Raw genomic sequence first — 23,612 nt, 5'->3', positions numbered from 1 at the left:
TATATATAAAGCTAAACCTATGATTCCAGTACCTTCTAAACTTGCTCCTTCGGTAGTCTTCCCCATCTCAGTGAATGTGACTCCTTCCTTTCAGTTGCTTAACCAAAAAAACTAGGAGTTATCCTTGATTTCTTTTGTTTTTCAAACCCAGTATTTAGTTTCCCAGCCAATCCTGTTGGCTCTACCTTCAGAATGCATTTATATCCTGAAGCCAACGACTTCCCATCATCTCTGTTACTACCACCTTGGTCCAAGTGACTATCACCTCTCCCCGAGTTCTTACCTCCTTCAGTCTGTTTTCAACACAACAGAAAGTGATCCTGTTAAAAGAAACCAGGTTGCAACACATCACGTCACTTTCTAAGAGGAAGCCATTATAATGGCCTATGATCTGGCTCCCTCTGGACCTCATCTCTCACCTCTCCTTGCTCACTGCTCCACGCATACTAGTAGCCCCCTTGCTGCTCCTCTAAGCCAGACCATGTTCCCCTTAGGGCCTTTGTACTTGCTGTTTCTTTTCCCTAATCATGGTATTGACAAGTCCCTAGACACTGAATCTGGAGGAGAGAGACAATCCTGTTGGTTTTTCCTAATGGCTTATATCTATGGCAGTTGCCTTTTATTGGTGATGAAATGTCGTGATATTGAGGACGCGAAATTAACAGTTTCAAAAAACAGATATAATCTATTTATACTGTAAGTAGCAGGTCTGTACATTTATATCTGTGCCAAGTGACATGCTGTTTTTCATCCATCTACCTGCCTTTTTTGCTCAGCTGATCCTGCCACACTGAACAATCCTGTCCTTCAAGTGGGGCGGCAGTTGTTAGAAGATCCCTTGAATACCTCTGAATGTTCATTTGGCTTGATTTCTGTTCCTCTTTATTCCCTTTTGGGTTGAGGAGTGACTTGAGGGCGTGACTGGGTAGTCTGGGATGCCATCTGAACAGCCTATTCCGTCAGTCGAGAGAGTGCAGGGCTCCACGTCAGGCCCTAAAACAGATAGGTTTTGGTTTCTCAGTATGCCATAAAAACATGCAAAAGGGCTTTTTAGTATGGAGAGTGAGGCAGTTAAGGAAGGAAGAGTATCGTTTTCAACCGAGAGCTCCTCTGTGACATACTTTCGCTGAGATTTATGAGAGCTGAAGGAAAGATGATCAACTATTTATGGCTGTGCGAGCAGCAGAGTTCTGGGTGCAAAACTGAGTGAGGACATCACTGAGAAGATCCGCAGGCTTGAGAAACCTGACGGAGTGTGCCTGTCTATATGGGGACTATGATGTTAAGTAGAAATTATTTTTATAGGGTCATAGAATTACATTGTTGAAAAGGACATGAGGAGGTTATCTGGTTTAAACCTGCACTTTTGGTCACAGTTAAACAGCTACACCATTCAAGCCTTCAGGGTTTTTTTCCTTTTGAATATATATTTATAAAAGATACTAACACTTTTATGTTATTTAAGTGAGTAATTTTTTAATGTCTATGTTTTTTAAATTAACTTTTAATGCCACCCAACAACAAGATAACCACTGTGTATACTGATCAGAAAAGCTAAAATAAAAATGGCCTGGTGCCATGTAGCAGCAGATTGCGGGGGAGAAATGTCATTGGAGTTGCTTGCTGCTTTCAGATAAACTCTTCTTCTCTGTTGGGCCAGCTGAAAATATGCAATATTAAATGCTCAGAAAGAGCAAGATCACCTTTCTGGTGATATTTAACAATATTGAATTTTTTTGGTCATTTAAAACTGAAATTGCCAGTTCTGCCTTTATAATGAAGATTAGATTATTGTTAAGAAAACCTTTTTAAAGCCGGCCCTTCCAACAGATTTTCCAGATTCTCCTAGGCTAGAAGGCAGATTTATACAGTACCCTTTCAGTTCAAAAAACAGTTGAAGGTTCCATTTATATAAGCTTGCCTGCCCTCCAGAAGGTGTCCTAATTTATTGTCTCAGCGGCAGAGATGAGGAGGGCGTTAATACATTTAGTATGTGCGCAGGCTTTCGAATCAGTCACCCACGTTCACATCCTTGTGCTGCTGCTTAATGGATGGTATTGGCAAATTATTTATCATCTCTAAGCGTTGATTTTCTTATCCAGAACATAGGAGCCATGATAATACTTGTTTTATACGTAGACATTTGGTAAGAACTCAAATATTAGCTACTATTACTAGAAAAGAGGAGTAAAATTTGTCCTGAAATCACACAGTGGAACATGACCTGACCACACAAGACTGTTTCCAGAAGTCCTGGGCTCTTATCTCCCCACTCCTGCTCCACCCTATTACCCTCATTAGGAGGATGCTAGTCAAGCTAATGAACTTTTAGGTTACTTTGAATACATAGTTAGGAGAGAAACTAGATTTATTTTTTTGGCATTGGGTTCATTTAATTTTTTGTTGCTTAAAAAAAACAAAACATGCTCACATAATTGAAAAAAAATGTGGCTGTCTTCTCTAGCATATTTTATGAAATCTCAAATTGAGATGGAAAGAATAGTATCTTATTTTTAGATTCTAAAATAATATTTTTTCTGCAAATTTTTAGGATTGACATTTTTTCCCCAATATTGTAAAAATTTTTCAAACTCACTGCCTTATTAGAAGAATTTTATTGTAAACCCCCATATCCTACCACCTACATTCAATCATTAGTACTTTACCGTACTTGCTTTATCACGTAATCTGGTCATCTGTTATTGAAACCTTAAGAAATAAGCAGTACTCAACAACAAAAAATCATTTATCTTGCCATCACCTAAAGATAACCTTTGTTAACATTTTGGTAATTTCATACATGCCTACACATCCACAAATTTGTGTGTGTATGTGTGTACACATTTTAAAAAATACTGGAATTTAGCCATTTCATTGGCTTATTGTATTGTGGACAGACCTCCTTTTGTGGTAATAGACATATATATGAGTGATTATTTTGAAAGACGTCGTAATAGTCCTATCTATAAATGTGCCATAGTTTTGACTATTTTTTGTTGAACATTTAGTTTGATTCTAGTTTTTCATTATTCTAGACAACATTGAGAAGAATATCTGTGGGTTTGGTCATTTTGTTGTTGTTGTTGTTGTTTTGGTACTTGCCCAGTTGTTTCTTTAGGATCAATTTCTTGAGGCAGAATTGTTGGTAATATGCTCAAGTTTTGTGTTTAATTGTGTTTAATTGCTCTCTAGGAAGAGTACCTGTTTACAGCCCTTCTCCATTAAAATGCCAATTTCTCCTACATATTTGCAAGGTATTTTTATTTTTTTATCTTAGCCACTTTGAGAGGTGGCAATTGTATCTTACTCTGCTGATTTCCAAATTTAATTTGGGAAACAATAAACACCTTGAAATATTTTCTCACAGTCTGTGGTTTTTCTTCTCATTCTCTTAACACTGTCTTTCACAGAGCAGAAGTTTTTAATTTTAGTGAAGTCCAGCTTACCAGTTCTTTTTTTTTTTTTTTTTAAGATTTTTAAAATTTATTTGAGAGAGAGAGAGAGTGAGCAGAAGAGAAAAAGAAGCAGGGAAAGTGGCAGAGGGAGAGGGAGAAGCAGACTCCCCACTGAGCAGGGAGCCCGATGGTGGGGCTCGATCCCAGGATTCCAGGATCATGATCTGAACTGCAGGCAGACGCTTAACTGACTAAGCCACCCCGGCGCCGCACCAGTTCTTTATTTTATGGATTGTGCCTTTGGTCTTGTATTTTAAAAGTCATCATTATACCCAAGGCATCTAGGTTTTCTGCTGTGTTTTCTTCTGGAATTTTATAGTTTTGCATTTTATGTTTAGGTCTGATCCATTCTGAGTTAATTTTTGTGAAGGATAAAAGGTCTGTATCTAGATTGATTGTTTTACATGTAGGTGTTCCCTTGTTGCAGCACCATTTGGTTGAAAATACTCTCCTTTCCATTCTATTGCTCTTGCTCCTTGTTAAAGATAGGTGACCATATTTGTGGAGGTCTATTTCTGGGCTCTCTCTTCTGTTCCTTTAATATATTTGTCCCTTTTGTCAGAACCACACCGTGTTGTGTACTATAGCTTTATCATAAGTTTTAAAGTTAGGTAGTGACAGCCCTTTGTTATTTGACTTCAGTATAGAGGTTGGCTATCCTGGATCTTTTGCCTCTCAGTTTGAACTTTAGAATCAAGTTTATCAATATCCACAAAAACTTGCTAGGATTTTGATTGGGATTGCATTAAATCTACAGATCAAATTGGGAAGAACTGACATCTTGACAGTATTGAGTATTCCTATTCATGAACATGGAATATTTCTCCATTTATTTAATTCTGTGAGTTCTTTCATAGAGTTTTATAGTTTTCTTCATATAGATTTTTATACATATTTTGTTAGATTTATACATAAGTATTTCATTTGGGGGCATGCTAATATAAATGGTATTGTGTTTTTTATTTCTAATTCCACATTTTCTTTGCTGGTGTATAGGGAAGCAATTGGCTTTTGTATATTAACCTTGTATCTTCAACCTTGCTATAATCACTTATTAATTCCACAAGTTTTTTTTTTTTTGCCAATTCTTTCAGAATTTCTGTAATTGTGTCATCTGCAAACAAAGAGTTTTATTTCTTCCTTCAATCTGTATACCTTTTATTTCCTTTTCTTGTCTTACTGCATTAGCTGGAACTTCCAGTATGATGTTTAAAAAGAGTGATAAGAGAGGACTTGCCTTATACTTGACCTTAGTCTAGTTTCTCATCATTAAGTATGAAGTTAGCTGTAGGTTTTTGTAGATATTATTTATTAAGTTTGAGGAAGTTCCCTTTTGTTCCTAGTTTATTGAGAATTTTTACCATGAATAATAGGTGTCAGATCTGGTCAAATGTTTTTATGCATCTATTGCTAGGATCCTGTGATTTTTTTTTTCTCGTTTTTAGTCTGCTGATGTGGTAGGTTACATTAATTGATTTTCAAATGATGAACTAGTTTTGCATACCTGGGAAAATCACACTTCATCTTGACTTAAAATCTTTTTTTTTTTTTTAAGATTTTATTTATCAGAGAGAGAGAGAGCACAAGGAGGGGGAGCAGCAGAGGGAGAGGGAGAAGCAGGCTCTCCGCTGAGCAGGGAGCCTGATATGGGGCTTAATCCTAGGACCCTGGATCACGACCCAAGCCGAAGGCAGATGCCCAACTGACTGAGCCACCCAGGCACTCCAATTTATAATTCTTTTTTTTTAAACATATTGTCGGATTTGATTTGCTAATATTTTGTTGAGGTTTTTGCATCTGTGTTCATGATAGATATTGTCTGTAGTTTTCTTATAATGTTTTTCTGGTTTTGGTATTGGGTGATGTGGGCCTCATAAAATAAGTTAGGAAACATTGCCTCTGTGTCTATCTTCTGGAAGAGATTGTAGAAAATTGGTATGATTTCTTTTTAAATGTTTGATAGATTTCACCAGTTAACCCATTTGGGCCTGGTGCTTTCTGTTTTTGAAGATTATTAATTATTGATTCAATTTCTTTAATAGACATAGTCCTATTTAGATTATCTATTCTTGTGAGTTTTGGCAGATTGTGTTTTTTCAAGGAATTGGTCCATTTCATCTAGGTTATTAAATTTGTGAACATAGTATTCATTGATTCGTAGCGTTCCTTTATTATCCTTTTGATGTTCCTGAGATCTGTAGTGGTAGCCTCTCTTTCATTTCTGATATTAGTAATTTATGTCATTTTTTCCTTAGCCTGGTTAGAGACTTACTGATTTTATTGATCCTTTCAAAGAACCAGCTTTTAGTTTTGTTGATTTTCCCTATTGATTTTCTGTTTTGAAATTCACTGATTTCTGTTTGTTTGTTTTAAGATTTTATTTATTTGAGAGAGAGAGAGAGAGGGCATGATGGGGGTAGGGTAGGGTGGGGGGAGGGAGAAGCAGACTCCCACTGAGCAGGGAGCCCAACCTGGGCCTCCATCTCAGGACCCTGGAATCACGACCTGAGCCGAAGGCAGAGGCTCAACGAACTGAGCCACCCAGGCCCCCATGACATGTGTCTTTTCTTAGTTTCAGGAACTTTCCCTCTTTTCTTTCTTTAATTATTGCCCCACCTTCATCAGTTTTATCTTCTTCTGCTGAAACTTTTCCATTATGTTGTATTCCCTTATCCTTTCTTATAATTTTGATCTCCACATTTTTACCTCGTGTGCTGGGAGATTTCTTCAAATTTTGGCCTTCGAAATCAATCCTTTTCTGCTGTATTCAGTTAGCTATTCATTTCCTTCTCTGGGGTTATTGGTTTGTAATAATAATGGTGATGCTATTTAGGAATTTTTTTCTGTTTCACATTGCTCCCTATTTGTGACAGCCTGCCACTGTTTTAAAACTACATCTTGGGGCGCCTGGGTGGCACAGTGGTTGAGCGTCTGCCTTCGGCTCAGGGTGTGATCCCGGCGTTATGGGATCGAGCCCCACATCAGGCTCCTCTGCTGGAAGCCTGCTTCTTCCTCTCCCGCTCCCCCTGCTTGTGTTCCCTCTCTCGCTGGCTGTCTCTATCTCTGTCAAATAAATAAATAAAATCTTTAAAAAAAAAACAAAAACAAAAAACAACTACATCTTCTTCAGTCTTACTGAATAAGAATTCAGTTCTTCTTGTCATAACTCTTGTTTGAATTTTCAGATTGATTCCTTGTTTTGAACGGCATCTTTTCATATATTTGACTTTTCTCTGAGTGCTTGTTCTTAGCCTGAAGCCTGAGTTTGTTTAGTAGTTGTAACTGAAATAAACATTTCCATTTTTTTTTTGAAATAAACATTTCCAGATTAGGGATCTTTTCTTTAGGGATAGTCTCTTTCTTATGCCTCTCTTTGACTTTCTGCAACTCATCTGCTTCAGCAGTTAACCCTACTCCACTAGCTTGCTAAGCTCGCTCCTTATAAACTGATCAGTCTTGCAGGGCCACCGTTCCTGTCCACTGCAGAATTAGTGTTCTGCTGACGGTTCATTCCCTGCTTCGTGCGTGCAGAGTTTAGTAGGACTCCGATGTGTGTGTCCGGCGATTGCAGGGAGTGTCAGAGGCTGGGGTAGAAGATTCCTTTACTTTCTTCATAGGTTTCACGTGTTTTTGATGCTTTTCCATTCACTCTGTTCTTACCGGCCCAGTCGTCTGCCAAGATTCAAAGTTCCATGTGTGTTGGTTGTTATGGAAGGACATTAAGACTGAGTGAGTAAATATATGGGTATAGACCTGTCCATCTAAAGATGTTTCTTTTTTTTTTTTTTAAAGATTTTATTTATTTATTTGACAGAGATAGAGACAGCCAGCGAGAGAGTGAACGCAAGCAGGGGGAGTGGGAGAGGAAGAAGCAGGCTCGCAGCGGAGGAGCCTGACGTGGGGCTCGATCCCATAACACCAGGATCACGCCCTGAGCCGAAGGCAGACGCTTAACCGCTGTGCCACCCAGGCGCCCCAAAAATGTTTCTTTTTTTAAGATAACCTTTCCCCCCTGAGTTCTAAAACTGTATCAAAATAATATTTTTGTGTGGTGCATGGTTTAAAAATAAAATAGGACTGGAAAACTTAGAAAAGAAACATTCCTTAAGTAATTCCCTAAGGAAAACCACACAATAGGCAATGTCTTATTTCTTGCCTTATACTTTCATTGTCTCACTGAGGGTTTTGCCCTTCTAATGAATGTGTTATATCAGCAGTCACATTTGTAAGTTCTACAATACCATTTTTATTCTTGGTTGCTTTTACTTACATTTTGTTCTTTTTTAGGATGCCACAGCCTCTCAAATTTCCTTAAGGATAATAACTAATGTTCCCTAAGTTTTCTCCTGTTCCTTGAATTTTGTTTTATTTATATATTTTTTATTTTTATTTTTTTGACCAGAGCTAGTTTTCATTTGCTCATTTTGATCTTTCCTTCCTGTCGGTGACGCTCCTTGGATGTCAGGTGATCCGTGGTCATCACGTCCCAGTTAGGACTGAGGCAGTAGCAGCACTGTATGGGAGCTCTGTGCAAGTGGGTGGGTGTCAAGGGTGACATGGAGCTGTTTCGCCAGGAGCCAGCTAAAAGAATGCCATGATAGGTGGACTTTATTCGGGGGATATTTATGGGTCTATACGCTACAGTAGTTCTTCCCTGTTTTTCTGTTTTTCTGCTTGGATTAGAGCCCTCAGAGTTGTCTAGGTGATAGATACCTGGCTCCAGGCTATTCTCCTTGTGTGGGGATGGCTGTTTGGTATGTAGACATTCGACTTTCAGGACCCCTTCTCACTTCCCCTCTGTGTTCCTGCCATATGCTATCCTGGAACCTCTCCAGAGTCTGGAAGCTGAGCTGACTTTTTTTTTGCTTTTCTTCATCTGTCAACCCTCATTTATCACTTCGCATCTTGGAATTTTTTAAAAAATCTCCTTTCTTCTAATAGCCCCTTTCTAGTCTTACTTTCATTTTGATGGGGTTTCAGGAAGAAAAGATAATAATAGGCTTACTCGGTCTACTACTACCTTTTTTTTAGTTAAATTTTTTTTTTTTGGAATTATATCTCTTTTCTTCTTTGAATCTTAAGTAATGTTTTATTTTTTTCTTAAGTAATCTCTCCAGCATGCACTTGAACTCACAACCCCATGATCAAGAGTCTCACACTCATCTGACTGAGGCAGCCAGGCGCCCCTAAATATTTTTGTTTCTCTAAGATACTAAAGAGAGATTTCTTGCTTTCAGTGGATAAGAAAAATTCCAGGGGCGCCTGGGTGGCTCAGTCGGTAAGCATCTGCCTTTGACTCAGGTCGTGATCCCGGGGTCCTGGGATCAAGCCCCGCACTGGGTTCCCTGCTGGGCGGGGAGTCTGCTCCTCCCTCTCCCACTCCCCCTGCTTGTGTTCCCTCTCTCGCTGTGTTTCTCTCTGTCAAATAAATAAAATCTTTAAAAAAAAAAAAAGAAAAAAATCCAAATAGGTCATGATTTTGTAAATTCAGCCATCTTTATGTATGATTTATCTTAAACACTAGCAGCTTTTATTTAAAAGAGCCCATTCTTTAGTCCCAATTGAAATTTTATTTATTATTATTTATTTAAAACTTACTAGGAGAACCTAAAGGTTAGCTCTCTTTTACTGCAAATAACTACTAAATTATTTTTCAACTATTTTTAAAAACTGGAATAAAAGAAATCTCTTTACTCAATTTATCTGTTTACATTATCACATATAATTGAACGCTACCCATTGATGAATAGCTAATTCAGTGGCTTAGTGTAGAGATTAGAATCTGCCCTGTTAGAGAATATAGTACTGTATTTGAGCTGGTTTGTTTTGGAACCCTGACTAGAGGTTGAATTGCTGGGATAGGAGCCAGTAGCCTTCTGCTAAATGAATTGAGTCCAGATGACTCTTCCAAACCAGTTGTACTTGCTTTCCTTATCCAGCTCCACATTCCAGGAAAGGATTTTTAGTCATTAGGAAGTATATCCACAGTGTACTTTCCATTGACTCCAACACAGTTCACCCTGGCTTCAGCAAATACTAAATGCAGTTTTTGCCTCTGGAGACTCCATAATCTTTAAACTACCCAACAACCACTGGGCCTGGGTAGATAACTGACCTGGCTGAGGTGTCACTTAACCAGCTTCCTCTTAATTCAGAGAGCTTACAAATGCCAACAGCTTAGCAGAGAACTTGCTACACAGGAAGTAAATTTAAGGACTCTGATATTAATTAACCTTGAAGGGACACCATGTGACTCAGAAAAAGCTACATTTCTAGGTTAAATATCACAATAAATGTAACTTGAGGAGTGTCTGGGTGGCTCAGTCGTTAAGAGTCTGGGTTCAGCCCAGGTCATGATCCCAGGGTGCTGGGCTCAAGTCCCGCAGCGGGCTCCCTGCTCAGTGGGAAGCCTGCTTCTCCCTCTCCCTCTGCTGCTCCCCCTGCTTGTGTTCCCTCTCTTGCTGTGTCTCTCTCTGTCAAATAAATAAAATCTTAAAAAAAAAAAAAAGTAACTTGATTACACTTTAAATTTACTAATTAATAGACACAAATTTGTATTAAAAAGAAAATAAAACTTGTCATATGTTTTCAAACACAGTAGTACTGAATGACTAAGAATGAAAGGATGGAAAAAGGATATCAGGCAAATACTAACCAAAAGAAAACTTGGATAGTAATTATAATATTAAACAAAATACAATGTAGGTGAAAAACATGTAGAGGGACAAGAAGGATGTTTAATATGGATAAAAGGGACAGTCTAGGGATGCCTGAGTGGCTCAGTCATTGAAGTGTCTGCCTTCAGCTGGGGTTGTGATCCCAGGGTCCTGGGATCAAGCCGTGTCTCGGGCGCTATGCTCAATGGGTAGCCTGCTTCTCCCTCTCCCTCTGCCTGCTGCTTCCCCTGCTTGTGCTCTCTCTCTGTCCGTCAAATAAATAAATTTTTAAAACTCTTTAAAAAAATAATAACAATAATTTTAAAAAGGGACGGTCTACCAAGATATACAGCAGTCATGAACTTATATGCACCTAGCAGACTTCGTCTGTATAAAGCAAAATTGACAGAGTTGGGGGGGAAGTTGACAGATCTATAGCCATATTGAAGACTAAAGCACCTCATTTAGAAACTGATAGAAGAAGGACAAACAGTAGGAAAAAATAGAAAGATTGAGTGATACCATAGCAAGGTTGATCAAATAGCTGTATTGAGAGAACCTTGCATTCAACAAAGAACATGTAATTTTTTCAAGCACACATGGAAGAATTATAAAAACTAACCATATATTAAGCCATAAACAGAGTTGATGAATAAAATAGATTACAGATCTTCAACCTGTGATGGGGTTATATCCTAATAAACCCTCTTATAAATTGAAAATGCATTTAATACATTTAGTCTCTTGAATATCATGTAGCTTACCCTGGCCTACCTTAAACATGCTCAGAACACTTATATTATAGGCTACCGTTGGGCAAAATCATCTCCTGCAAAATGCCCCTTTTCTAATAATAAAGTGTTGACTATCTTATGTAATGTATTGAATACTGTAGTGAAAGTGAAAAACAGAATTGTTGTATGGGTACAGAATGGTGTGATTGGTTGTTTGCCCTCATGACCACGTGGCCAACTGGAGCTGTGGCTCATTGCCACTGTCCAGCATCATAAGAGAGTATCATACCACATATCCCTATACCAGGAAAAGATCAAAATTCAAAGTACAGTTTCTACAGAATGCGTATCACTTTTGCACCATCATAAAGTCAAAAAATTGTTAAGTCAAACATTTGTAAGTCAGGGATCATTTGTGTATATACTCTGACACATGCGGTAAAATTAGAAATCAACAATAAAGTCAGCTTGACAGAGAAATAGATATTTGGAAACAGAAAAAAATTTCTGAATAATTCTTGAGTTAAAGCACAAATCACAGTAAAAATTAGTAAACAAAAAAATTGAACAATTGAAAGCACTTCATATCATGACTTACTGGGTACTACAGCTCATTCAGTTCTTCGAGCCTTAGAGGCTTTTATTAGAAAGCTAAATAGACATTAAATAAACTAAGCGATCCATCCAAGACGCTAGAAAAAACAACAGGATACACTCAAAGAACGTAAAAGGATGGAATTAAGGAGAAGGGCTGCTATAATCTTGATCAGTGATCAACAAGCTTTTCTGTAAAGGGCCAGATAATAAATACTTAGACTTTAGAAGCCATATGGTATCTGTCACAAATATTCAGTTCTGCTGTCATAACATGAATGAGCCCATACACAGTACCTTAGTGAATGAGCATGGCTATGTTCCAGTGCAAGTTTATTTACCAAAATCAATGGCAGGACGGATTTAGCCTATGGGTTATAGTTTGCTGACCCCTGATCCTGACAATTTAAAGTAGAAAGGATGGGGCGCCTGGGTGGCTCAGTTGAGCATCTGCCTTCAGCTCAGGTCATGATTCCAGGGTCCTGATATTGAGCCCTGCGTTGGGCTCCCTGCTTAGAGGGGAGCCTGCTTCTCCCTTTCCCTCTGCTGCTCCCCCTGCTTGTGCTCTCTCTGTCAGATAAATAAATAAAATCTTAAAAAAAAAAATAGGAAGGAACAATAAATTCTCACTTATGAACGTGGATATAAAAATCCCAAGTAAAAGAAGAGCAAATAGAATCTGAAGCTTTCTCAAAGTATCACACAACTAAATTATCCGAAGAATACAAGTCTTAGAAAATATGTTTATGTGATTTACTTCATTAAGAGATTAAAATTTTAAATTAAAAAAAATTTTTAAAGATTAAAATTAAATTATCATCTCAGTAAATAAGGGAAAAATTATTTATTCAAGTTCAGTATCCAGGGGCGCCTGGCTGGATCAGTCAGTAGAGCATGTGACCCTTGATCTTGATGTGACTCATAGGTCGTGAGTTTGAGCCCGTGTTGGGGGTATAGTGTACTTAAAATAAAAAAAGATCTTTAAAAAATAAAATTCAGTATCCATCATCTTGAAAGTTATTAGCAAACTAAAAATAAAATTCTTTCACCTGATAGTATGTCTAATAAAGCCTACAGTAAGCATCATATTTTTGAAATCTTCTAAGTATTCCTGACAGGAAAAAGGCAGTTATGTTTGCTACCATTTACTACTGAACTAGGGTCCTAGCCACTGCAGTATAAGACAAAAATAAATACAAATTATAAACATTCAAAAGGAAGAAGCAAAATTGTCATTATTTGCAGATATAATTATTAACTTAAAAAACAAAAGAACACAAAAGAAACTGGTAGAACTAGTAAGAGCATTTAGAAAGGTTGCAAACATAAGATTAATAGGCAGAATCCAGCAGTGTTTCTTTAAAAGCAGTAATTGACTAGAAAATGTGTAACTTTTTAAAATGTAAACCATCCATAGCAACAAAATTAAACTAAAACTAAAATGCCTTGCTGTAGACAAATAGAGTACAGGATCTTTACAATAAAAATAATAACAGTTTGTTGAAGGAATGAAAAAAGACCTAAGTAAAGAGAGAGATATGGTCTCTTCCCGATAAGAGGACTATATATTGTAAAGATGTATTTTTTAGATTAATCTAAAAATTCAATAATAAAGATAAACGTCCCAAAAGGATTTTTCAGAGATCTGAAAAACTGATTTTTGAAATTTCTATGGAAGAATAAAAGTACAAAAATGGCTTTGAAGTTTTTGAAAAGAAAAGAGGAGAGAAGGAAATTACCTTTCCAGGTATTAGGATAAAGCTGTATCAGTTAAAACCACTTGATATTAGTACTTAAATTAACAACTAGATTAGTAAAACAGAATGATATCTATTGGGTCTATTCTAGAGCCTCCAGACCATTGGCTATTTGGGAATAAATTCCCAATTTAATTTTGGTGGATCATATTATAAAACTCTTCAAACTATTAGAAAAAATGTGGAGACTGAAAGAATAATAAACAGGCAAAAGGAAAAGATAAGTAAAATCAGCAGTATCTTATGAAACATGTTTAGCAAAGGCCATCAAAAATAAAAATAGAAATAAGTCAGAGAAAGACAAATATGTATGATTTCACGCATGTGTGGAATTAAGAACAAAGGGGGAAAAAGAGAGAGAGATAAACCAAAAAACAGACTTATAACTATACAAACTGATGGTGACCAGAGGGGAGGTGGGCTGGGGGGATGGGTGAAATAGGTGATGGGGACTGAGGAGTGCACTTACGATGAGCACATATAGAACTGTTGAATCACTATATTGTACGCCTGAAACTAACATAACACTGTATGTTAACTATATTGGAACTAAAATTTAAAAACTTAATAAAAAAAACAGAAATAAAAGACAAGTATCAGACTGGGAGGAGAGCATATGTTTACCACAGAGGTTAAATATTAAGACATAATTTCTGAAGATAATTACCATGGTCAGTAATCAAATAAGAAAAATGGATAAGTAGTATGAATTCCCAGAAGAAATCTGAATGTCCATTAAACAGGAAAAAGTACACAGTTAGAAAAATTATGCAATATAATTTCGTACTCATCATGTTGACCTAAAATTTAAGAGGCTGACAACAAAAAACAAATATTCAAGAGGAACAAGAGTGATGGGAACTTGTACATTGCTTGTGTACTTGGAGAATATACCAGGTAGTTATTGCTGTATGACAAGCTGTCCCCAAACTTGGTGGCTTAAATTAGTTAAGTACTGAATATTACTCACAAGCCCGTGGGTCTGCTTCTGTTGTCTACTCCTCAGTAGTAGAACAAGTGGACTGTTCCGATGTTTACGGCCCGCTCTGGGTGGAGTAGGCAGCTCTGCTCCTCTTAGCCAGGCTCTCTCAGTTTGCAGGTCAGCTGGCTATAGGCTGCTCTGTAATACCCTCAGCTGAGACAGGTCTTTCATCCTTTAGGAGACTAGCTCACATGGCAGGGGCAGAGTTCTAAGAGAGAAAGTGGAAACTACAAGACCTCTTGAGGCCTAGGCTTAGAACTGGTACACCATCCTTCTGGATTCTCTTGGCCAAAGCAAGTCACAAGGCCAGCCTCGTAAAGGAGTGGGTAAATAGATCTCTTGATTGGAAGAGCTGTAAAATCACATTTCAAAGGACATGGATACAGGAAGAGGTAGAGAATTGTGGTCGTTTCTGCCATTGATGTACTGCATAGAGGAACTTGATAATACGTGGGAAAATTGGAGGTACTTTTATCCTGTGATTCAGAAAATTGATCTTAAAGAAACTCGCATACATGGTGGGTTGTAATAAGAATATCTACGAAAGGTTCTGGGTTTTGATTTTGTTTTTTGCAGTGTTTTTTATAATAGCAGGATTAATGTCTACCAACAAGTAAATGGATTAATTGTGGTCGATTCCTAAAGTAGAATACTGCTCAATAACTAAAATGAATTAACTTGAAGTACATGTTTCAATATATCTAAAGCTCAGAATCATGATATTGAGGGGACAAGGTTGCAGAAGGTATAATCCTTTTTTTTTTTTAATCGAGTAGAGAAACATACAGAAAATACTATTTACCATGAATAGTGGATAGATACCTAAGTAGTACAAGTATAAAGACATGCAAGAGAATGATAAATGCCAAATTCAGGTGAGTAGTTACCTCTGGGAGGGCTGAGGAGTACACAGGGGTTTCAGTGGTACCAGTAGTTTTATTTCTTTAAAAAAAAATACATGGGGCGCCTGGGTGGCTCAGTCAGTTAAGCATCTGCCTGTGGCTCAGGTCATGATCTCAGGATCCTGGGATTGAGCCCCAAGTTGGACTCCCTGCTCGGTGGGGAGTCTGCTTCTCCCTCTGCCCCTCCCCCACTTGTGCCCGCTCGCTCTCTCAAATAAATCTTTTAAAAATAAAAAATAGTAAATACACAAAATGGTATGTTACTATTTGACAAAGCTGGCTAGTTACAACTTGAATGTTTGTTTTATTATTTACTTTTTTGATGTTTGAAATATCTCATTTATAAAACAAAACAAAAAATCTCTGGGATGGAATTTCACTGGACGTAACTGTAATGGCTTCCCATCTATTTTTGTCTGTCTTCACTGTAACTCTTTCCTGCTGTTACTTATAGCAAGTACCAGGAAGGTATGTGTATTGAAGACCACATATTTTTGTTCCTGGGTTTCCTTATACACATACTTGCATGAGAGTTGCTCCCCTGAGCTCCTTTTGGGTCTGGGCTTATTGCTTTAATAGAGCAAACTTTTGAGGCGCCTGGGTGGCTCGGCCGTTGAGGGTCTGCCTTCGCCTGGGTCGTGATCCCAGGGTCCTGGGGTTGAGCCCCACATCGGGTTCCCTGCTCAGTGGGAGCCTGCTTCTCCCTCTCCCTCTCCCCTTGCTTGTGTTCCCTCTCTCACTGTATCTCTCTGTCAAATAAATAAAGTCTTAAAAAAAAAATAGAGGAAGCTTTTATACTACAGTTCCCTTGGATGTTCAGAATTTTCATTTTGGCATACTCAGTCTTCCTCTGAGAGCTACTTGCTAAATCAAAGGAAGTAGCAGGAAGTGTTCTGATACAGTACAGAGTACCTGACTAAAAGCGGCTTCACCCGTACCGGTTATTTTTCTCACCTAGGAAGTCCAGAGGTTGGACATTACCTCATTGCTTCAGCAGCTCGGCCACCTCAAGACTTTTGTTCAGCTTCTCATTGATTCTCTTGCCCTTCCCCTTACCGTCACAAGGTGACTGTAGCAACTCCAAGTTTCAGGTCCCCACTTGACAAGCAAGGTATAGGGTTTCTTTTTATGCAACTCTTTATCATGGTGGGAGATCTTTCCCATGAGCCCCCAAGAGACACCCTCTCAGAAGCCATTGGTCCAGAACTGGGTCACAGCACGCCCGAACCTGTCACTGCAGAGGGGAGCAGAATTCCCTGCGCCATCCCAGGTGTGCCGTAGCTTTCGCCGGGACGGACTCTGGGTCTTACTGGTAGCACAGTGGAAGGAGGAATGCCTGTGGGCTAGACATCCATCAATGTCTGCCAAAATGTCCACCTTAGAGTAAAAAATAGGTTTCAGAAGGTGATGATCCATTTTGTACCCACCCAGACTGAACAGCACAGCCAGGGTTCTTTGTGGCAGCAGGTCGTTGTAGGGGCATCTCCAAGGCCCATCCACGTCCGTGCCTCTGCCCGAGTCTCGTGTACATAGTGGGAGAGCTTACTAGTGGGGAAGATGGGATCACTGGAGTCTCGCTGGTTGGGACTTCCAGTCTCAGCAAAACACCCCAAAGGAAAAAAAAAAGACATTTGTGGGTTTTTTCTTTTTAAAAATTAGGCAGTTGCTCAATTTATTTTTGTTAACTAGTCTGAAAGTGCTAGAATTGATGTATTATACTTTGAAGTTCAAAGAAGCACTCACCTGCATATGGTTGAATAATGAAGGGCAGTAAATTTTTTTTTTTAATTCTTACTAGTACCTAAGATGGGCTTTTAAATAAAGATTTCCTTCTCCAGATTAGGGGTTTTTGACATATAGATTGAAATGATAACTGCTTTTATATGATTTGGAGAAGAACAGGTCCATCCCAGCACCCTGACTAGACCAAACTTACATATACTCTGAATCAAATCTTATCCCCAAATGTCTGAGCCGACTCTCTGTCTGATGTGACCCTGACACCTACCCTGACCCACATGCAGGAATCATGTGAGAGATAAAAATAGTGCTCTCCTGTTGCTCGCAGCAGCAGTTGAGAGGGAGCTGCCTCAAAGCTAATTGGACTGTGGAGAAGCATGAAAACGTAAAATGGCTGCAGTGAACTCTGTCTTGGAGGACCTTTGCCTCTGAGGAATCTTCCTCTTGATCAGCACTATGACTTCAAAGAACTGAAATCCTCTTGCTTACTAAAGAGGCACCTCTTCCTCAGGAAACTGCTGAATCTCAATTTAGAAACTGGTAAATAAAAGACTATTTCTTTGCTTTTCACCATAGAATCATTGGTAGGATCACGTAGATAGAATTCTCCAAAGTAGATCCCCTAAATATTGGTATAAAACTTGAAACACTGAGAGAAATAAAGCTTTTGTTAATTTCTACAACTTGAAGTTTAATTAGAAGTGAAAATAAATGCCACTGAAATTTCTTTGTACAGATGGCAGCATTATTTAAGTTACACTAGACTTGAATGCATCTAGTTTATTTTTTTCAGATTGTGTTTATTTGAGAGAGAGAGTGAGTGAGAGAGAGAGAGCACAAGCAGGGTGAAGGGCAGAGGGAGAAGCAGGGAGCCTGACGTGGGGCTCGATCCTGGGACTCCGGGATCATGACCCAAGCTGAAGGCTCCCCAGAATGCATCTGTTTTACGCTTTTTCCAACTTCCTCTGTTACAGTAAATCATAGATACATGTTGATGTTGAATGTAGAAAACACCATTATTAAACAAAAGTTTTAAATAAATTATATTGAGCTGTCATAATATAAGTTAATTTTTCCGTTAAAATTGGAGTTTGGGGCCCCTGGGTGGCTCAGGCAGTTAAGCGTCCAACTCTTGATTTTGGCTCAGGTCATGAACTCAGGGTCATGAGATCAAGCCCTGTGTCAGGCTCTGAGCTCAGCGTGGAGTCTGCTTGTCCCTTGTCACTCTGTCCCCGTGCATGCACGCCCTCTCTCTCTCAAATAAATAAATAACATCTTTTAAAAAAATTGGAGATCATTTTCTTTTCTCAACTTTTGGTTTCTTTAAGAAAAAAAAAATTGAGGGGCACCTGGGTGGCACAGTTGTTAGGCGTCTGCCTTCAGCTCAGGGCGTGATCCCAGCGTTCTGGGATCGAGCCCCACATCAGGCTTCTCCGCTAGGAGCCTGCTTCTTCCTCTCCCACTCCCCCTGCTTGTGTTCCCTCTCTCGCTGGCTGTCTCTCTCTGTCAAATAAATAAATAAAATCTTTTAAAAAAAAAATTGAACAGTTAGAACTGCTAAAGAGAACTCTTTCTCTACTTTGCGGAAGAGAAATGTGAATGATGGCCTCTTTCCTTTCCTCCTTTCCTCCCTCCCTCCCTTCCCACCAACCCGACAGCCCTGCTCCTAGGCCCCGTCGGTGGGGACCACAGGCAGGGGCACGGGTGCCACATCTCAGGAGTTGATCTGAGTGTTCAGGCTGCCTGGGTCGGGGTACAGAATTGGTTTTCTAGTCCAAGCTGGCCTGCCAGCTCGTCCCACGTGTTCAGGCAGCTACATTGGTTAATTCACAAAGTACAGTCTAACTAGTCGTATCTGGCCGTGGAGTGCAATTATCTCTAAAAATGTAGAGTATCAGTTTAGGGGCGCCTGGCTGGCTCAGTCAGTGGAGTGTGTGGCTCTTGATCTCGGGGTCATGAGTTCAAGCCGCACATTGGGTGTAGTGATTACTTAAATAAATTCAAAAAAAAAGTTTTTAAATGTTGAGAATCAGGGGCGGCTGGGTTGCTCAGTTGGTTAAATGTCTACCTTTGGCTCAGGTCATGATCCCGGGTCCTGGGATTGAGCCCCACATCAGGCCCCCTGCTTAGCAGGGAGTCTACTTCTCCCTCTCCCTCTGCCTGCTGCTCCCCCTGCTTGTACTCTCTCTCTCTCTGTCAAATAAATAAATGAATAACCTTTTTTTAAAAATAAAAAATATATAAAAATGTAGAGAATCAGTTTAAATAGGAAAATAAAAATTTCCATTTGAGTAGACACAAAAGCCACATGGGGGAAAGAGCAGATGGGAAATGAACAGGCATGTTGGCAAGAGAAAGGAAGAGAATTCTTTGACAGATAATCACCAAAAATTAACTTCAAAATATAGCTCACCTAGGAGTCTAGGCCTATAAATTGGCCTTTATTTTAAATATCTCTAAAGAACTTTTAGGATACTTACCTTAAAATTTTATTCATTCTGTACAAACTTAATGTGTACCTAATGTCTTAAGAAGGTATTTTTGCCTTAATTTTTAGTTTATTACAAATTTAGTTATTATAAATAACATGGCAGTAGTAATACAAAACAAGTTACAACATTTCCCAGGCATTTCCAGGGATTCGTCCTTCCCTCGCCTCTACCCACTCCTAGCAGGGACAGATACAAAATATAAAAAGCAAAAGCTAAAAAGACATAGCCTGGCCCAAAAGCAGGGTGAGTACCATCTCCATAGGTCAGGAACAGGGTAGAACTGCTGAATGTCATGGGAAGGCTACAGCCTGCCCGGCCTTGGGTGGCTAGTGTTCAGACCCCTTGGAGTAGGGGGAGCCCAGGTTCCCAACGGAAAGGATACCAGGAGCTGAGACTTTTAGAAAGATGTGGGCCAAGGTAGGAAGAGAACACAGAGGCAATGCACAGTGAAAGATGAAGCCAAACCACAGCCTGATTCCATGGCTCTGCCTGCGCTGTTCCCTGCATCACCTTGGAACAGAAGCCTCAAAAGTAAGCCCTTCCACCAATTGGAACATGAATTTACTTCAGGTGAAATGAATTTTATAGCATGGCCTGACAAGGAACTTAAATATGTTCAAGATGTTCAGAAGTAAATGAAAGAATAACTTTTAATTTAAAAGAACAAAAAATCATGGAAACAAAGGCATACATAGTGGAAACAGATATGTAAAGAACAGGTAGGAATGAAAAATACCAAATGACTAGAGACGGGATAGCCCTGGTTTTGATAGGCTGAAAAGAAAAATCAATCTATCAATCTATCAGAAACTGAAAAATGTGCCTGTGATGCATCAGAAAGACACAGATCTAAAACAAATACCAAAGGCCCGATGGGAGATACAGACTATATGCATGAAGGCCTAACCTGTGTGTGAAGTTGTCCCCTCCCCATCACTCTCTGTCCATCACATCATTCTGTGTGTCCCTGTCAATACCTGTCACCAGCAGAATCACCAGGTTTATGTACTTGTTAACTGCCTTCCTGAGCTGCTTCTATAAGGTGTGGAGCTATTCAGGGCGTACTGTATACAGACAGCCAAGAACAAGTCAAATGAGGAACTTGTTCTCTTGGATCTCGTGTTCTAGCCTATTCATCACTATACCTCTGACATGGATTAGGCAGTCAGTGTATTTGTTGAATGAATTAAAGAGTGAGTGAAGTAATTAATACCTCAAAATATCTTCTGTGTGGCTTCATGGCCTTGATTACCTGCTGTGTTTGGCTGGTATTGCAGTGGGGAGGGAGACGAGGAGGAGATGAGAGGAGTCCTCTCTCCCCAGAGCACACCCTGCTGTTACCAGTCTGTGACACTCAGGAAATACTGGTGTGACCTCTGTAGACCTGGAGTCCTCCTAAGGTGTTCCTCTTGGATTTTGATTTAGAGTGAGACCAGTAATATAAACAATATTAATGTGTTAATTTTTCTTCTTCACTTTTCAGGCTGGAGTAAAAGGGACATTGGGAAGATTAGTTGGAATTTTCGAGGTAAGCCTGTTAAAATCTTTGGTGCAATTGGTATCATATTAGTAACCATGTAATATATATATATATTTTATATATATATATTTTATGTATATATTTTTATATATATATAAATATGTTTTTCTTTGTCTTAGTTCTTTCGGGCTGCTATAACAAAACTGAGTGGCTTATAAGCAATAGAAATGGATTTCTCACAGTTCTGGAGGCTAGGAAGTCCAAGATCAAGGCACCAGCAGATTCAGTGTCTGGTGAGGACCCACTTCCTGGTTCATAGTTACTAGTTTCTCCTGCTTTCCAAAACTAGAGTGTTCGTGGGAAACCTTTTGTAAGTCAAAATGGTAGAAAGTGAAGAAGCAATTAATATATAATTTAATATATAAATTATATATATAAATATATAAATTAAATTTTTTTCTAGCATTTCCAAAACCAAAAAATAACCTCTCTCAGGCTTTTCTGTTACTTCAGGATACGTCCTATTAACAGATGCATAAAATGAGTCAGGCTAAAGCACACGTGTGCACAGCCCCAGTTCACAGCTCTGGCAGCTTGGTGGGGACGTGCTGAGCATAGTTCCTGGGGAAGGAGTCGGCCCGACCCTCTCGCTGCTCCACGCGTGCGCTGCCTCCAGTGGCTCGCTGCAAGGGAAATGCTGAATGCTGCTTTTGCTTGTCACCTTTTTTTTTNCCCTTTTTTTTTTTTTTTTTTTTAATCAACACAAATTCCTCCTCGGATTTCTTTCAGTTAGCAAAAACAGGTACTGATATAGATAGGTGTTTTGTAAAAGTGAAGTGGCTTACCTAGAATTTTGAAAAGCATGGAGTACTTGTAGCCGTTTCTCTCTGTGTTCTCACACAGCGAAAGGGGGATGGTTGCTCACTGGGGCCTCTTTTCAGGGCGCCAGTCCCATTCCCGAGAGTCAGCCCTTCTCAACCTGATCAGCTGCCGGAGGCCCCACCTCCTAATACTATCCCACTGGGAATTAGGATCTCAACATCTGAATTGTGGGGGGCATAAGCATTCAGTCCCTCATGGTCCTAATCTAGGGTGGACGCCATCTTGGTTTTGTTCAGTTTTCAAAACACAACAGCATCAGCAGAGAGTAGCTTACTTTAAAATCCCATAGTCTCCTCCAGACAAATACAGTTATTTGTTAGTACAGGCATAACCTCAGAGAAATTGTGGGTCCAGTTCCAGACCACTGCAATAGAGCACATATTGCAATAAAGCAAGTCCAATGTTTCTTTAATTTTTTTGTCAGTGCATATGAAAGTTATATTTATACTATATTGTGGTCTATGAAGTGTGTATATACACTTACAGTGTCTGTATTAATGTATATGCCTTAATATAAAAATACTTTATTGCCAAAAAATGCTAACCATCATGAGCTTCCGGCAAGTTATAATCTTTTTGTTGGTGGAGGGTATTGCCTCTGTGTTGATGGCTGCTATGACTGATCAGGGTCATCGTTGCTGAGAGTAGGGGTGGCTCTGGCAATTTCTTAAAATAAGTTTGCTGCACCGATTGACTTTCCCTTTTGTGAACAGTTTTTCTGTAGCAGACGATGCTGTTTGATAGCATTTTACCCACAGTACAACTTCTTTCACACCTGTGAGTCTGTCCTCTCAAACCCTGCCGCTGCTTTATCAACTATGTTTATGGAATATTCTAAATCTTCTGTTGTCACTTCAACAGTCTTCACAGCATCTTCACCAGGGGTAGACTCCATCTCAAGAAACCACTTTCTGTGCTCATCCATAAGAAGCAGCTCCTCATTTCTTCAGGCTTTATCATGAGATTGTAGCAATTGAGTCCCATCTTCAGGCTCCACTTNGGGCCCCCTTTTTTTTTTTTTTTTTTTTTTAAAGAAAGAGAGCCCTCACAAGCACAGGGCAGGTGGAGGGGCAGAGAAAGAGGGAGAGAATTTTAAGCAGACTCCTTGCTGAGCACGGAGCCCAGTGTAGGGCCCGATCTCACAACCCTGAGATCATGACTTGAGCCAAAACCAAGAGTTGGATGCTTAACTGACTGCAGGCTCCACTTCTGATTCTAGTTCTCTTGCTATTTCTACCACCTCTGCAGTTTCTTCCTCCACTCAAGTCCTGAATCCCTCAAAGTCCTTCCTGAGGGTTGGAGTCAACTTCTTCCAAACTCCTGTTCATGTTGATATTTTTTACCTTTTTTCCATGAATCACCACTGTTCTTTTTTTTTTTTTTAAAGATTTTATTTATTGGGGCGCCTGGGTGGCTCCATCACTAAGCGTCTGCCTTTGGCTCAGGGCATTCCTGGCGTTCTGGGATCGAGCCCCACATCAGGCTCCTCTGCTGGGAGCCTGCTTCTTCCTCTCCTGCTCCCCCTGCTTGTGTTCTCTCTCACTGGCTCTTTCTCTCTCTCTCTCTCTCTCTGTCAAATAAATAAAATCTTAAAAAAAAAAAAGAAATAATCCTTTCTTTAAAAAAAAAAAAGATTTTATTTATTTATATATTCGACAGAGAGAGAGAGACAGCGAGAGAGGGAACACAAGCAGGGGGAGTGGGAGAGGAAGAAGCAGGCTCATAGCGGAGGAGCCTGATGTGGGGCTCGATCCCAGAAGGCCAGGATCACGCCCTGAGCCGAAGGCAGACACTTAACCGCTGTGCCACCCAGGCACCCCCACCACTGTTCTTAATGGCATCTAGAATGGTGAATCCTTTCCAGAAGGTTTCCAGTTTACTTTGCCGAGATGCATCAGAGGAATCACTGTCTGTGGCAGCTCCAGCCTATGAGTCTTT

The 23,612-nt window shown here is 39.4% G+C and overlaps 1 protein-coding gene across 1 annotated transcript in view; it reads left to right on the top strand.

The window, feature by feature from the left end:
• Positions 1–23,612, top strand: part of LOC100483072 (diphosphoinositol polyphosphate phosphohydrolase 1) — a 115,830-nt gene that overhangs the window by 78,468 nt on the left and 13,750 nt on the right. The window contains exon 3 of the mRNA XM_034660570.1: positions 20,796–20,840. Within this exon, the coding sequence (XP_034516461.1) occupies positions 20,796–20,840 (45 nt within the window). The remainder of the gene's footprint in view (positions 1–20,795; positions 20,841–23,612) is intronic.

This window comes from Ailuropoda melanoleuca, chromosome 5, assembly GCF_002007445.2.
Source record: "Ailuropoda melanoleuca isolate Jingjing chromosome 5, ASM200744v2, whole genome shotgun sequence".
NCBI classification, from domain to species: Eukaryota; Metazoa; Chordata; class Mammalia; order Carnivora; family Ursidae; genus Ailuropoda; species Ailuropoda melanoleuca.
The sequence above is the reverse complement of the archived record's forward strand: the minus strand, read 5'-3'. Positions and strand labels throughout refer to the sequence as shown.